Genomic DNA, 15,937 nt, shown 5'->3' on the forward strand with positions numbered 1-15,937 from the left:
TATTTTAAACCCAAATTTAAATCTGATCTTTTTCTGTTTTCTTCTGCCACCCCCCCCCCCCCCCCCCCCAAATTAGATGTTGAGAAATTATCGTTTTTAATCCCCAAATTATGAAAGAACATGAAAATGCATGCAATCTAGGTGGATCACATAAAATTCCAGTTACAAAAATACAGCTTTACATCTTTGAGATGTAACCTACCTGGTTACCTGTAACCTACCACCTGGAGTCATATGAAGTGAAAATAATGATGTACAGTAATAGGAAAACTAATTTCTAAAACGTTAATCACAAACCAGACGTATTATGACGTATTTGTTTTCTGTGCTCAACTACAGTTTCAGTTTCATGACACGGCTATGTAACGTTACCAGCAGATGTCGCCAAACTAAGTCTATCAAATACTTTGACATAAAAAAAAAACTTTTTTTTTTGCTTCAATATCTCTCATAAGGCCTCGGTTAATCTATACCTACACCAAAAACCACAAGCTAAACTATGTATATGTAATATTTATATGCAGGGTTGACACAGAAAATGTTTCTAATCTGATGAACTCAAACAAAAGTGCTTCTACGAGGCAGAAAAAAACCTTGTTTTCATCATGCCCTATTTTTATCTAATCCCTCACCAGTTGTATCAAGAAGACACATTCAGGAGTTAGTGTGAAATTTCTTGCTTAATGAGTTTTTGGGACCAACTGAGCTTGAACCTCCTGCTTCTCAGTCTTCCACTTACCCACTGGCCCACCAGAAGACTAGTCACAGTCAATGTGAATATTTATAAAACATGTACATAAATATAACTATAAATATATAAGGTTGATTGTTTTTTATGAACACTGAAAACATATAAACATATAAATGTAATTGAAAATTATACAGTTAACACTTGTTATTGCTTTTGCAATTAAGTAGCAACTCCTTCAACAGTGGCACAGATAGTGCTCAGCTGGTAAAGCTTTAGTCTGAGAAGCAGGAAGGTTGTCAGTTCAAGCCCAGTTCATGCCATCAGAAAGCAGTTTCCCCAAGGGAATCAATAAACTATGTCTTATCTTATTACATGTAGATATTTCACATAATCATAAACTGATAAAATAATTAACATTAATATGAAATTCCTCATTGCCTGTACATCAGGTATTTGAACAAAACACAAGCTTTATGTGTAAAATTACATTAACTTAATGTGATTCAATTGCATAACCCTGTTGACCAACCTGTTTCATAGATTTTAACTAAAGGTTATTTGATTTTTTTAATGCACGGTTTGAGCATATTTGAGTTATGTTTATTTCAAAAAACACATAACCATTTGAAATCCTAGCTTTCATTTATATAATACTTAAAAAAATATAATTATGTTTTATAAGGGGAAAGAATCTTTTTTTTGAGTATAGTTTTGTCATAGGTTTCTTTGGGTCCTGCATTCAGCTAGTGTTACGCACCATAATGACAAAATACGTGCAGCACGCTACTTATTAGCTTGTTCCCAAAGAACATAAGAGGATGAGTGAAGTGCAACCAAACAATAGACATGACACATGATCCATTCCCCAAAAGTCAAATCCTTGAATCCTTTCAAACAGTCCTTGACGCCGATTATTTTTATGCTCTTAGGTACTTTGATGTTGTTTGCCAACAGCTTTTCCTGGAGGTCATCATTACTAATTGGGGCTGTCCAGATTAATGCCTGCTGTCAAATATGCGACAGGGAGCTGCAGTGATAAACATCACTTCCACTGACCATCTGTGGTTGCTGTGTGTAGCTTTTTTAGTAGTAGTAAAATATCTTCAGAAACTTCCAGCAGAATCAGGCTGAATGTGGGCTTAATAAATAAATGGAAATAAGGGAGCTTTGTGTTTGAATGAAGTCTCCCAGTAGTCGATGTGAATTCTCTTAAGTAAGAGATGGTTCCTGTGACTAACAATCATTGCCAGTGACCTGAATCATCTCTAACTATAAGCTTTATCAAAAAGGAAGGTTTAAAGCCTGATCTGGTCTCAAAAGTGGAGCGGTTGTGAACGCTTTCTAATCCATACTAATTATTACAGAGTCTGTCCATTTTGAGGCTGCAAACACAGCCTTTGACTGAACAGTGACAAATGAATTTAGCAAACAATATTTAATTTAGACGTCCAAGTCATTGTCTCCTGGTTTGTCACTGTGACCACCGCTTTTCACATCAGCCACAGGGATAGTATGAATATCTAATATTGACTGTCGCAGTTTTAAGTAAGAATTGTACAGATCTGAGTGCCATGACTGTAAAAATCACCAGTGGTTCATTTTCCACATAAATCTCATTACTTTGTATTGCAAATCATGTTTTCCTATGAATTTTGTCAATTTTAATTACCAAACAACTATGTATTTATTTATGAAAGTCAGAAATGAAAAAAAAAAGAACAGTCTGACCCTGAACATTTCATTTTCTAGTCCCATGTCTATTAATGATTAAATTAATTTCAAAAAAGCTGGGTAGGGATTTTCATATTACATGTTTTTCCCTCGGCCAGACAAAAGACTAACACGTAGAGCACTGAATGGTGTTGTGAAGACGGGAACAAAGTGTCTTGCATCATGACGTCATAATCCAAGCTGTATAAATTCTGTCCTTAGACTGGACCAATTGAGAATCTGTTTCTGAAAATTACACAAATAATCAAGCCACTTGAGGGAACAAAATAGTATGTCGTGACCAGGTGTTGTATCTGACCCATGGAGTTCTTTCTTGGAAAAAGCGAACTGACAAGAACAAGAGACACAAAATGCAAACTAACCAACTGACAGACACAGGAACAGGGACTGACTGACATGACAGCAGCAACGACACAGAACACGAACAGGCAGGAGTCACTAACAACTTATCACAGACAGAGGACATCAATTACTGCACGGGACACAACACAACAGCTACAGGCCAGCATGACCCACAGTCAGGCCAACAGATGACAAACAATGACACGTATAAATGAAGGGCGTGTTTGTTGTACGTTCAGATTGAAGAAATTTGCAAAGGTTTTCTTCAGCTACTAAAATGTACATCATGGCCCTCAAAACCACTGGCGCACAAATTTTAGCTGTACGAGGGACCTTTTTAGAGCAGTGTGTGATTCAAGCGAGGTGCTTTGACTGACAGTGTGTGTGTGATGTCTGCGGTGGCCTTTCAGCCTCTCTCATCTGTCAAGTGTTGCTAAGGCCATGCTGCACCTGCTGATGTCTTGACCCATGTCTAGGTTTAAGCTGCTGCACAGCCTCTGCAATTATGCGCTGACTGTGAAGTCACCTTACCAACGTTACAGGCACCACTAACACAGGACAAGGTGATTAGAGGCCGGTAGATCTGCCATATGTTTAAACACAGACTAACGATAGATTAACGGCCTAATCCTCCACAACCCTGATGTTACACTTTGAATATATTGAATATATGTTAAAGGAATCATGGGGAAAAACTACTGATTAACAGAAAATCCAGAAGGTAGAAGTTGTCAGATAACACAAAGCTTTATTAAGGATTCATTTTGCAGCTGTAGTTTTACTTGTTATCTACATTTTCATTTATAGGCAAAGAAAAACAATTATGGCACGTACATTACACATTAGAAGGCCACAAGACAAGGTGGGCATTGACAGATTCATGTTCTTAGAACAAAAATCAATTATTAAGTAACATTCTTTAAACAAAGCCACTATCACACCAATACATACAAAACTTACTGGACCAGTACATTCAATTTTAACTTTTAAAATTCTCTGTGATGCTATTTCAAATCACAGTGCAAAATATCCACTCAGCTATGAATATACTTTCACTATGGTTTAAACAAATTGCTGTTACTCGACAGTTACAACAGATCGCTGTAATCAAGTGCCTGCAAACTTATAATGACTGACTGCACTTTCCTCTTTAAATGACAGACCATGTAAGAATCAGAGGTTTGCTTGATGTTGGATTTAAGCCCATTCCCTAATTGAGCAACATTAGCCAGACCTTTAATCCTGCCTCCCACACAGTATGCAGCACCAGATCACATTCTAATAGTGCATATGTGCCAGGCTTCAGTTTGTATTCACAAACAGTGAGGAGGGGGCTTGGTTAGTGATAATACCTGAGGGGTACTGTGTACTGACATCAGTATCCATTTTTAAAGTATCTTACATAAAGAATGTGCAATTAGTCAGAGTGTGCACTTTGGTGTGTTCCTACATTCAATGCTACAGATCTGAGAGAGTTACAAACTGTCATCTGCTTCACGAACCCCAACTATCTCTCTGTGCAGAGCTGATAAAGCGTCACCGTAACACCCTGTGTTTAACATTAGGTCTCCGAACGTTAGCAAAGCGAAAGCGGACGATGAGGAAAAGTGCTGAATGTACAGAAAGGCTGTCTAATTACATGAGAAGCAGACAGGCATCTCAGGGTTATTAAGCGTTGGGCAGCCGCTCGAGACACGTCTCCACGGGCCGTTTGAAGGCCCCTCTCCCGAAAACATCAACATTGCTTGCTAGCCAGGAAATCACATTCCCGGGGATGTATGAGCTACAGTTGGCCATAGACTGGATGTCGGCTGGCTTCAGAACCCGGTCCCAAATGTTCACCTGACTCAGCTCGCCCACAAAGGCCTGTCCAGCATCAAAGCGCCCTCCCACCACATCCTGTGAGGGCCATGAAGAAAAACAAAATGAAAATCTACAGCGTCATTGTTTTTGAGGTGGAGGTTCTCTGTGAGATCATGTGAGGACAGGTTTGGTTTGTCATATATTATGTTATATAAGACTGAAGTAAATTATTAAATCCAGAATGCAGGGCTCATGACTTCTGCCCAGGGTGTGATCGATGCTAATGCGGAACTTAAATTATTCATTACATTTGTTTCAGTTGTTCACTATCTTAGCTTAGTGTGTTACCATATGGTCACAAAACAACCTAATAAAATACAGGGGACATGGTTGACAAGAGTCACTTCTCATGTAGTTACTAAAACAACTGACATTTGGGCTCCTGCTCTACTTTCTTACCTGCTCCTGCCCCAGGATAATGACTCCCCCCGGTTTGATGGGGTGCCACGCTGCCAGGTTGTCTCCACCACCTAGCCGGTCACCATCCTGGTAAGCTTCCCACTGGCCGTCTCGTGTGGTCCAGGCGATGCAGATGTGGTGCCACCGTCCATCACGCACCTCCAAGGGCAGCTGTGCAACCTATGGCGACGCTACATTGACGTGACTCGTGGCATAACATTTTAGTTTGGATGTTTCGATTTGCTACAACACGAGCACAGCGGGTTCACAGAACGACTTGCCTTGTCATTAATGAGCAGCTCTATTGGGTTATTGCCCCATTCAATCAACACAATCTCATTCGCTTGACCTGGCACCCCGTAGGAAAAGGGCGTCCCTATGCCGGGGCTGGCGTTGGACTTTATCCACATGCACAGTGTGAAGGCATACATCTCTGGAAGGGTCTTAGTGATGCGGCCGAATAAGTAGTTGGTCCTTTGGGGCAGAGACACTTTAAACTGCTCTGGGGACTTAAAGTCCCCACCTCCTATAATTAGACAAACAAATAGAATGTGAAACAGTAAGGGGCATGAAACAACCTCAACAAAAGACCCTTTTATGTAAAAAAATCAGTGATTTTCTTATTCATCAGACATTCTTCTTTTCTTCTGAGTACCTTCCTCTGTCTCATTTCCATTAGTGCAGTGTCAGTACAGGCTGGATAGCATTATCCAGTTCACTCACCCTGTCCACAAATACACTCTGTTGATGCATGTTACCTAACCATTTTCCCTTTCCCCAATACACACCCAGCTACCTAATCATCTCAAACCATATAGCATTGAGACGTGGTGCAGATGCTGCATGAGCAGAGACTCCTGTACCTTTCTCCAGCTCACTGATCCTCTCCACCAGGGCATTGAGCGTGCTCTCTGTCTTCAGCCTGTAGGCAGCTGTAGCATTGGACAGGATGCTCTTCTCTTGCTCCAGGTTACTGACTTTCTTCAGAAGCTGTTTCTCCAACTCCCCTAATCGACGCTGCAGCAGGTCCCGAAATTCGCTGGGGAATGCACTTCCTGACACGTTGGCCCTCATCTGCTGTTGCTAAGGATGAAGGACGGAAAAAAATCGTAATGAGGAAGGGCACGGGAATAATGGGGGACAGTGAACTCTGCAAAATGCCTTACAGCTCCATCAAAAGTTGTTGTTGGATTCTTCTCTTTGACAGATTGACAGAACTATAAATATCACAATTTCCAAGTTTTTTTAGAATGTTCAAAACAAACATGTTATGTGCATTTTTGTGCTAAATCAATTATTTTGTTAATATTTTGTCAATGATGCGCTCTTTATTGATTTAGGCTCTGAATAACAATTTTTAAAAGCGGACTATTTTTTTAAGATGACTTTGATAGGACATAACGGGATTTTCAGGTTGGCCAATTAGACGAATAAGCTCTATCCTACGAAATCGGGTGTTTGATCCTCATCATACGCACTCTAATGATTCTCCGAAGTGCTTGTCAGCTGCTCGGCACTGAATCCACAATGAGTCGTAATCCCGCAAATCCGTACTGAGAATAAAATACTAGTTTCACACACGGCTTTGTCCAGTTGGCGCCGTCTTACCTCCAGGTTTTCCAGCCGGTCCTTGAGCCCCTGCATGGTCTTCCCAAGACTGTCGATTGTGTCATTGGGGTCTCTGGGAACATCCCCCATCGTGTTTTGCTTCTCTTTGCCCCAAGAACCCCCCTTGTAGTTCTCGTTGTCGGTGGCCGAGACGCAGAGGGACAGTTTTGTGGTTAGTTCGTTGATGGTGCCAAGCTGTTTGGAAATGGTTTCTTTCTGTTGCAAAATCGTCTCTCGTAGCTGCATGACGGTGTTTCTAAGTTCCTCTTCCTGGCTCCCGACGCTGAGTTCAGGCAACAGTGTCACGGGGCAACTGGCATCGCCGCTGAGCGGTACTGCCCGGCAAATATATCGCTTTCCATCGTCTGCTTGTCCGATTGCAAATCGACCACAGCCCAGCACACAAACACACAACGCTCCGCACAAAACCGATAACATATCGTTGGTGTGTAGCCTTAAAAAGTTGAGGGGAAGGTGAATAATAAGTTTAAAATTCCTCTCTAACGAGTCTATCTTGAATTAACGCCATCACTATTTCTACCTGGCCACACGAATAGCCTGCAAAATCAAGACGATTCTGAAGCGAAGATCCCATCAGGGGTGAGCCGGTCACTAAGCCTGGTTAAAGTGGCTTGTGTTTGGAACTATTCCTGGCATAAACAGAGGTGGTGCTGATCGGACAGCTCCTCTTAGGAAAGAGGATTACCAAAAAAGGTGTCTAGAAGCTCCTGGATTGGTTGTAGTAGCTTGACGTCACCGAGCCAGCTGGGTTAAAAGATTCGATATTCATTTCTAAATCAAATGAATAACGCAAAGAATGAAAGTGAGTTGTCAGTTATTATCCAGGAATGTTGCTAATAAGAGGAGTAGAAAGTGTGACCGCCTTCAGCTCATAAGGTGCTGTTTAATTGACCCTTTAGGGGCAAAATAAAGTGGATAAGACAACGCTAGATTTCTATATCAAACACTAGTGCTAATAATAAAAATAATAGTACAAGTAATAAATACGCACATGCACAAAAAATCGAAATATGTTTGTGTAATCTGAAGTTCCTTTCATGATAATTAAATTAACATGATTGTTCTCCTTAGATGATTAGTTTACATTCAATTTTATTGTTACTGAACATGTACAAATACAAGGCATCAAGATTAGTAAGCATGACAAATCATTGAATGATCAAAAGAGCAGCTAAATGTCTTCAGTAAACCAAGGTGTGAGGAAGCAACATGTGGTGGTAAACAATTAGCAACAGCTGCCTGCCTTCCTGTGAAAGGTCAATAGGGCCTGGTGTGCAGATGGGAAGATATGCCACTGTGCTTTGAGCATGACATCTAACCGTGCACCTAAACATACAAACCTTAAATATTATATAAGAAAGAAAGAAAGAAAGAAAGAAAGAAAGAAAGAAAGAAAGAAAGAAAGAAAGAAAGAAGGAAAGAAAGAAAGAAAGAAAGAAAGAAAGAAAGAAAGAAAGAAAGAAAGAAAGAAAGAAAGAAAGAAAGAAAGAAAGAAAGAAAGAAAGAAAGAAAGAAGGTGGGTTCACAGATCCCTTTTGTTCTGGTTCTGTGAGGGGGTTCTGCTACTGGGGTCTTGTCCCCAATAATCAATTTCACACTTTGGATATTGTTGTACTGCCTGATTGTAGATGTTACATTTTACTTTATAAATTTCTTATAATTTTTATTGTGTGTGTATTGTATGTGTAACTGGCCTGCAAACTTGTAATCGGTTTCTTTTGTAGCTCTGGCAGGTATGTTTAATTTGTTTCATCAGAGCAGATATACTCCCACTGTTCTTTTCAATTTGTCCAGTGTGTTCCCCCGTGTTCCTCTCATATCTCCTTATTCCCACCTTGTCCTCATCCACTAGCTCTTGATAACCATGGTAAGATTAGTTCTAGTTTAATAGTCTGCTTAGATTTTTTGCAGCAATTATTAATTCCTGCCTTTGCACATTTAAATGTATTACTCGGACAGCTCTACTTAGGTTAATTACAGTACTAGTACCTTTGCAGTGAACCACTGATATAATGTACATGTACCACCTATTTTTTTATCAGTAACAAAAACAAATGCTGCCTCTCAGTCCAGCATAAACAACACTAACAAACACTATAGTCTGCTTCAATCACTTGTGACATCCCAATTGTAATAAAATCTTAAATTTCAAACACTGTCATAGTGATGAAGATGGAGGACTGTCTTCTCCCATTTACCTAAAATATATTTACCTAAATCTCAGAGAAAAACATGCCCTCTTATTTTGCTGAAGTGCATATGGGAGGTTTGGGTACATGAATACGTTTTCATGGTATTGTTGATGATTCAGACTCAAGGAAAGCACAATTTTTTCTATATGAGAAATAATGCAGGGGTGATCTGGCTACATCATGAGGGCATCTAAAGCTGCAGCAGGCTGCTGAAAAAAACACAAATCTAATGGACAGATGAGTGGTTTCAGAAAAGCAGCAAAACCACTCTCCTCTCTTAGAATAAAGCCCCGTCAGAAAAAATAGTCACTAATGAAATGAACAGAAGTGCAATAAGCCTGAGACAAACATCTTTTAGCAGATCATTATTACACAGGGAACAGAGAGTGCAGAGGGAATGAGAATGTCACATTATATACCAAATTATATTTGACATTATATGTAACAGTCAGTAAAATTAATATCTCATTGTGTCAGTGGGCTTAGTCTATGGATGGAGTAAGCTGTGAAGAAGAGAATAATAAACCCATTTGTAAAGCATGTGGGGTGGTGAAAGGGAGATTGATTAGGCAATACAAATACAAAGTCTTATTGTAACAGTTATTAATGAAAATATTTCATATGCAGCACATAGACCCATGCATGACAGCAACTAAATATGGTGACACTAACACAATAATCAAATAAACTACTATGAAAGGTTCCCTTGTTTTAGTTATATACAAACAATTAGCCTGTACCGTAGCTGATGACCACTAGGGTGAAGAAAATCATACTTTAAGTATTATCAAGTTCTCCGTTTTTACGATAAAAATTAAAGATCCAGATATTAGATTAACTTCCTATTTGTTCTCATCAAAAGCAAACACATTTATTGAACATTCATTTTATCAGTTAAGATGCAGAGGTTGTCAATACACAGTTCAAATTACAAGGTGTTTATATCTGAACTCTGAAAATTTAGAATATTCATAGTCTGTAAAATCAGACCATAAACCCTTAGTGGAGTCTCTTGTGATACAACTAAACCACACTAATTGATGTTCAAATGAAGAAATACGAGAATCCTATATTATTAGATCACACTGATATGCAAATTACAGACTATAGTTGACAGGGCACATGTTGGATGTTTTAATGATCTCATTTAAAAAATAGAAAAAAAAAAGTGTTTTAGCACACACAGCATGCGTGCTTCACATACAAACCGACAATACAGTGCCTATCCTCCTGTTAGGGACAAACCATAAAATAGGCATGCGCAGTTAAGCGCGAACTCAGAAGACCATCGAAATTGATGGTCTTAGGACCTCTATTTTTACCGTGTATACTTCCGCTAGTACTATATGACCACCTTTGATCAATGCAAACTGTTAATACAATCAAAAATCAATTGTATTACTAATTTTCATATACACGTATTTATAAACCACAGTCGCACTCCTGCAATTTGATCACAGGACAATAGAAGTAATACATAGCGGAGGGATATCACTCATCTGTTCTGGTGGTAATCCCTGAGCAGCAGTAGCTCGCGCGAGCGAGCGAGCGCGGCTGATACAGAGCGATAGTTTCCTGTGCATAGCTCTGGGTAAGTGAAATGATTAACTTGTTTTCTTAACTTTATTATAATAATTTGCATTATTCACATGCTTTGTGTACGAATATTTGTTTAAACGGGTAGTAGTAAGATATACAGCGGTTTGCAATATTTTAAATAACGGGGTTCTCGAACGCTTTCTTTCTTCAGGGAAGCTAGCTAGCTACATATTGCAATCACGGTTTGCAAAAATGAACACTGATATTTATGTTTTTTGGCTTTCATGTTTTACGCAGCCGATGCCCAAGCGGCATGTGCGTATACCCAAAGACGGCTTAGTGTTTGTGTTGAAAAAACAGGTCTTGTTTCTAAAATACTGTCAGAGTCCAGGGAAATTGTGCTAGCTAGCCTCTGTGATGATGTCATCATTGCGCGTCTGTAGATCACCGGCTTGTTTAACACTCATTTGGCTGCAACATCACTTCTTTTAAAACGGATATTAAATGTCACATCAAATTTGGACCTTGAACACTATTTTGTGTGTTACTGATTGAAATCACAATGTCTTTTGCTTTTGCAGCGTAGATGAGATCAAAGTGAGTTCTGTGCAGACGGCTGTCTGTCCACTTTTAACACAACACTCTCGTCTGACCCAGCTGCCACCATGGCTTTTGTGCCGACGCCAAGCCCAACTGTGGTCGACCAAACCACACTTATGAAAAAGTACCTGCAGTTTGTGGCAGCGCTCACCGACACTAACACACGTAAGTCCACAGACTTCAAAATGTTTCTAGACCGGAGAGTAGGTAAGTTCAAATGAAGAAACACAAAAATCCTATATTATTAGGACACTCAGGTTTGTAAAGTATAGACTATAGTTGACAAGGTACATGGTGGATGTTTTAATGATTTCATTTAGAAATATATTTAAAATGTGCTAAAATGCTTTAGTTATGTTTTAGCACATATGTGTGCTTTGCATACAAAACCACCTCCACTACCTATCCTCCTGTAAAGGACATGCCACAAAACAAGCATGCGCAAGTCAGCAATAACAGTATAATGTGTTTTTTTCTTTAAGGTATAAAATAAACAGCTGAATAGCCAAATAAATTAAATATCCACTTGTGCTCTACAATGGAAATGTGATGAGAGCGATATGCTTTAGTCCAGTCAAAGGTACTTGTGTGTGGACGAATGTGTGTGTGAATGTGTATGTGTGTGTTTCTTGTGTACCTTTTTGATCAATCTGGACGCTGAAAGTAAAACTGATAAGATCTGAGAGTCCTTGTTGAGCACAACAAAGTTGGCAGTGATAAGTATTGTGGGATTATTTGCAAGTGTGCTTAATACCGGCACTCTGTCCTTTTCAACTTTTAAACTTTCAGCTGATGAAACAAAGCTGAAGATGATGCAGGAAGTCAGTGAGAACTTTGAGGTGAGTGGGACATTTTTAAAAGGTACTGAGAGTCCCTAATTCTAAAACTTTACAAAACGTTTTTTCTTTACACATTGTTTTTTTTGGAGCAAAGCATTTAAACATACTATGTATTGCTAAATGACTTAAAATGTTGGCTTGTTAATTTCAGAATGTGACTTCGTCACCTCAATACTCCACCTTCTTGGAACACATCATCCCCCGCTTTCTCACATTTCTTCAAGATGGAGACGTGCAGTTTCTACAAGAAAAGCCAACACAAGTAAGGAGTTAAAGGCAATGACAATGGCCTTCTCAAACTTTTCTAAATTTTTATTAGCATTCAAAAAAAATCAAGAACATGCAGTAACAAAGCATCTGTGTCACTAGAAATAATACAAAACCCATAACATATGTTACATGTCACATGTTAACATTGATGATGTTTGACATTTGCAAACATATAACTGCTAAAATTGAAAGTCTGTCAAACAATCTCTCTAATATTAAACAGCTATGAAATATTACTTGAAATTAGTTAATATCACCAGATAATCTTATTATTTAGATGCATTTAAGTCTGTTTTCTAAGCTTTATTTTATTCATTTTTCAGCAACTGAGGAAGTTGGTGCTAGAAATCATTCACCGAATTCCAACGAATGAACATCTTCGTGCACACACCAAAAATATCCTGTCTGTGATGTTTCGTTTCCTGGAGGTAGGCGTTTTTTTAATTTGTTTTTTGATTTTATTATAAACATTTTAACATGTATACACCTTACAGCCTTAGGGACATTCTGAGGTTAATAAACATATTGAGAAATGAATGCAATATGTAGTCTATGTTGCTGTCACACCTATTTCATACATACAAGAGTCATTGAACATGTGATATGAATATGTTTTTTCTATAATTTTTCAGATTGAAAGTGAAGAAAATGTTCTGATATGCCTTCGCATCATCATTGAGCTGCACAAACAGTTCCGCCCTCCCATTTCTCAGGAGGTAAATATCTCAACTGTAATATGTTGCGCTTTGTTTACTTACTGTTTTTTCCTATTCATTATGAACAAAATATGTTTTCCATAATCACTTTCCCAGATTCATCACTTTCTGGATTTTGTAAAGCAGATTTACAAAGATCTTCCCAAGGTTGTTGTAAGTATGACCATGGTAACTTATTACTCAAATCATTAGAAGTCACTTGCCATCCTCTCTGATTTCCTTGTCTGTATCTGTGTTTAACTCAGTCCAGGTACTTTGAGAACCCACAAGTGATAGCAGAAAACACAGTTCCCTCCCCTGAAATGGTGGGGATGATTACCTCTGTGTTGGTAAAGACTGCACCTGAGAGAGAAGACAGTGAAACACGAACAGTAAGTTATCAAGCAGGTTGTAGCAATTCAGATTTTCACAGCTGTATTTTTACATAACCACAAGGTGGCAGTGATACACTGTGAAAATTCACAGCCAGGACAATAAATGTGAGGGGCGGCACGGTGGTGCGGTGGGTAGCACTGTCGCCTCACAACAAGAAGGTTGGATGGGTTCGATTCCCGGAGGCGGCCCTGGTGCCTTTCTGTGTGGAGTTTGGAGTCCCCGTGTTTGCGTGGGTTCTCTCCGGGTTCTCCGGCTTCCTCCCACAGTCCCAAAGACGTGCATTAGGTTGATTGGCCTCTCTCCATTGCCCGTAGGTGTGAGTGTGAATGGTTGTCTGTCTATGTGTTGCCCTGCGATGGACTGGCGACCCGTCCAGGGTGTGCCCTGCCTCTCGCCCATATCCAGCTCCAGGGTTAGGCTCCAGCACCCCCGTGACCCCGCATTAGGGAGTACGATGGATGGACACTTGTTGTGTTGCTTATAATGTCAGATATCCAGGTGTTTTTCATGTGTGACTGATGGTAAAATCCTTGCTGTGAAACTTGCAGCATATTCACGCAGCATATTTGTAATTTCACTTTAGCTTTATATCCCTAAAATTAAATGACATCTTCAGAGGCTGTGTTGGACACAATGTGCAAAACTAAGTGACTTTTTTATGACTTGACTTTCATATTACTCATTACTTGTGTGTTGAGCATTTATAATGTCAAGGGGGGACACAGGGAATTTCTTAAGGTTTTCTCTTGTTTTTGCCTCCAGCACACCATCATCCCACGGGGGTCACTGTCCCTAAAGGTGCTGGCAGAGCTGCCCATCATAGTGGTTCTCATGTATCAGGTAAATTAAAACTAAAGATTTAAATATATAATTTCCATATGAGTCTTAGTTTTATGGTTCAGTAAAAGCAAAGTGTAAATAAGTCACTAGGATTTTTTTTAATTTATTGAACAAATGATGTGCAATGTTGCAAAAGAAACTAATTGAAATGTTGTCTCGTGCCTCTCCTCCACAGCTATACAAGCTAAACATTCACAACGTGGTGTCAGAGTTTGTTCCTCTTATCATGAACACTATCATGCTCCAAGTGTCTCCACAGGCCAGGTAAAAGATACGTGTGTCGGTGAAACTTCATCCACGTGTGTTGCTAGTGCTTCTCATATTGTAGTTGGAGTGGGCCTAAAGATGTCTTTTTCACTCTAGCTTTTAAAATAAGTTTGATCAAAGTTTCTTTATTTTCCACTGTATGTTTGATGATGTCGCTTGTTAACATGTTGCCCACTAAAGCTTGAGTTGAAAATCTATTTGGAGAGTTTAGAAATTGGCTTAGCAGGAAGCCTCCCTTCGCAGAGTTCATTTAGAAAGGTATCTTACTGGTTCGTAACAACAGCAAACCAACAAGTCACATATGAAGAATTGTAGATCCATGCATTGAGCTTCAGTAACTTCCATCTAATGCATTTGTACCACATCAGTAATATTGTTTGATGATTTCTATGTTGGTTTTTCTGTTTCTCTTGCAGGCAACACAAGCTTTATAACAAGGAATTGTATGCAGATTTCATTGCAGCACAGATCAAGACTCTGTCATTTCTAGCCTACATCATCCGTATTTACCAGGTACATGTTTGATGGCTAGATGTTGCGTCATCTATTTCAACAAACACATGAATGAATGAGTAATGCAGACAGGATAAAGGAAAATAGTTGTCACTTACAGTAGAATTCATTCCACTTGCAAAAATGTATATATATTTTTTTAGATTAGTTTTCCTAATTGGTAATTGGCAGTATGTTTTATTTCATTTTATTGTTTGTGTTGTATGTTTTCATAAAAGTTTACTTAATGTTCAATCTGACACATTTCAAAGGCTAGTGTTCTGGGCGGCTATTAGTAAGCAAATTGTAATGTGTACTGCAATATGTGATAACACTTCAGAAATGTTAAATAAGATTTTATGTTCGCTTAAGTTATTTACTTTGGATATGAGCAAATAGCACAAATAAGGCATAAGGCAACACTGGTATAATATTATTTCCACTGACTGGTTTAAACCTTTTTTTAATGAAATGTAGTGTGATTTGGTTTAGAGTTAGAGTTTAGAGTGGCTTAAAATGTTAAAATAGTTGATTTGTGTGTGTGTTTATTTATTTATTTTGTTGATTTTTTGTTCCATTCAATCAGGACTTGGTAGGAAAATACTCCCAGCAGATGGTGAAGGGAATGCTGCAATTGCTGTCCAACTGTCCTTCTGAAACTGCTCACCTCCGCAAGGAGCTGCTCATTGCAGCTAAGCACATCCTGACAACAGACCTACGCAGCCGTATGTATACAAACATGTATAGAATTTCTATATACAAAAACAGTGTTGCATGTTCTGAGATATAAAAGCTGTTTTTTCTACCCAGTTAAAGCTAAAGCAATATTTATGCTATTTGCAGATTAGAAGAGACATTCTTTTTTTCATCACTTTTTTTTCTTTCACAACCATCAGTAGTTTTTTGGGGGGCATCATGGAAGTCTTTAAATCATAAAAACCTTTTGCATTTCAGAGTTTATTCCTTGCATGGACAAACTTTTTGATGAATCCATTCTGATTGGTTCTGGCTACACTGCCCGTGAAACTCTTAGGTAAGTCTCTTGTGCGAGTTCATGATCTGCTTTCATCGGTGTGGGCAGCCTCTCCCATTCATTCACCAGGTGCAGATTAAGTGTCGTGGCATATTAATGTGGCAGGTCCTAATGCATGG

At 39.0% G+C, this 15,937-nt stretch overlaps 2 protein-coding genes across 5 annotated transcripts in view; one reads left to right on the forward strand and one right to left on the reverse strand.

The window, feature by feature from the left end:
• Positions 1–3,492: 3,492 nt before the first annotated feature.
• nptx2b (neuronal pentraxin IIb) lies at positions 3,493–7,305 on the reverse strand. The gene is made up of 5 exons (XM_029133730.3): positions 6,635–7,305; positions 5,890–6,109; positions 5,308–5,552; positions 5,027–5,206; positions 3,493–4,663 (listed from the first exon to the last, which is right to left on the reverse strand). Exons 1-5 carry the CDS (start codon positions 7,070–7,072, stop codon positions 4,433–4,435), a joined length of 1,314 nt encoding a protein of 437 aa, XP_028989563.1. The 5' UTR covers positions 7,073–7,305; the 3' UTR covers positions 3,493–4,432.
• Positions 7,306–10,324: 3,019 nt separating this feature from the next.
• Positions 10,325–15,937, forward strand: part of trrap (transformation/transcription domain-associated protein) — a 58,063-nt gene continuing 52,450 nt past the window's right edge. For 2 of the 4 annotated variants that reach the window (XM_029133726.2, XM_029133729.3), the window contains exons 1-13: positions 10,325–10,438; positions 10,968–11,151; positions 11,776–11,825; positions 11,977–12,087; positions 12,419–12,523; positions 12,728–12,811; positions 12,908–12,964; positions 13,057–13,182; positions 13,949–14,026; positions 14,202–14,290; positions 14,710–14,806; positions 15,372–15,510; positions 15,740–15,818. In XM_029133726.2, the coding sequence (XP_028989559.1) occupies positions 11,052–11,151; positions 11,776–11,825; positions 11,977–12,087; positions 12,419–12,523; positions 12,728–12,811; positions 12,908–12,964; positions 13,057–13,182; positions 13,949–14,026; positions 14,202–14,290; positions 14,710–14,806; positions 15,372–15,510; positions 15,740–15,818 (1,115 nt within the window). In that variant the 5' untranslated portion in view covers positions 10,325–10,438; positions 10,968–11,051. The remainder of the gene's footprint in view (positions 10,439–10,967; positions 11,152–11,775; positions 11,826–11,976; positions 12,088–12,418; positions 12,524–12,727; positions 12,812–12,907; positions 12,965–13,056; positions 13,183–13,948; positions 14,027–14,201; positions 14,291–14,709; positions 14,807–15,371; positions 15,511–15,739; positions 15,819–15,937) is intronic. The other 2 variants (XM_029133728.3, XM_029133725.3) reach the window with 2 other exon arrangements.

The sequence above is a fragment of the Betta splendens genome, chromosome 19 (assembly GCF_900634795.4).
Source record: "Betta splendens chromosome 19, fBetSpl5.4, whole genome shotgun sequence".
In the NCBI taxonomy this organism is placed as follows: domain Eukaryota; kingdom Metazoa; phylum Chordata; class Actinopteri; order Anabantiformes; family Osphronemidae; genus Betta; species Betta splendens.

Coding starts and splice junctions, on each gene's coding strand:
- nptx2b (XM_029133730.3), bottom strand. CDS start 7,072: ATGTTATCGGTTTTGTGCGGAGCGTTGTGTGTTTGTGTGCTGGGCTGT. Junction 6,110..6,634: donor ACCGGCTGGAAAACCTGGAG/GTAAGACGGCGC, acceptor CTTCATCCTTAG/CAACAGCAGATGAGGGCCAA. Junction 5,553..5,889: donor GATCAGTGAGCTGGAGAAAG/GTACAGGAGTCT, acceptor GTCTAATTATAG/GAGGTGGGGACTTTAAGTCC.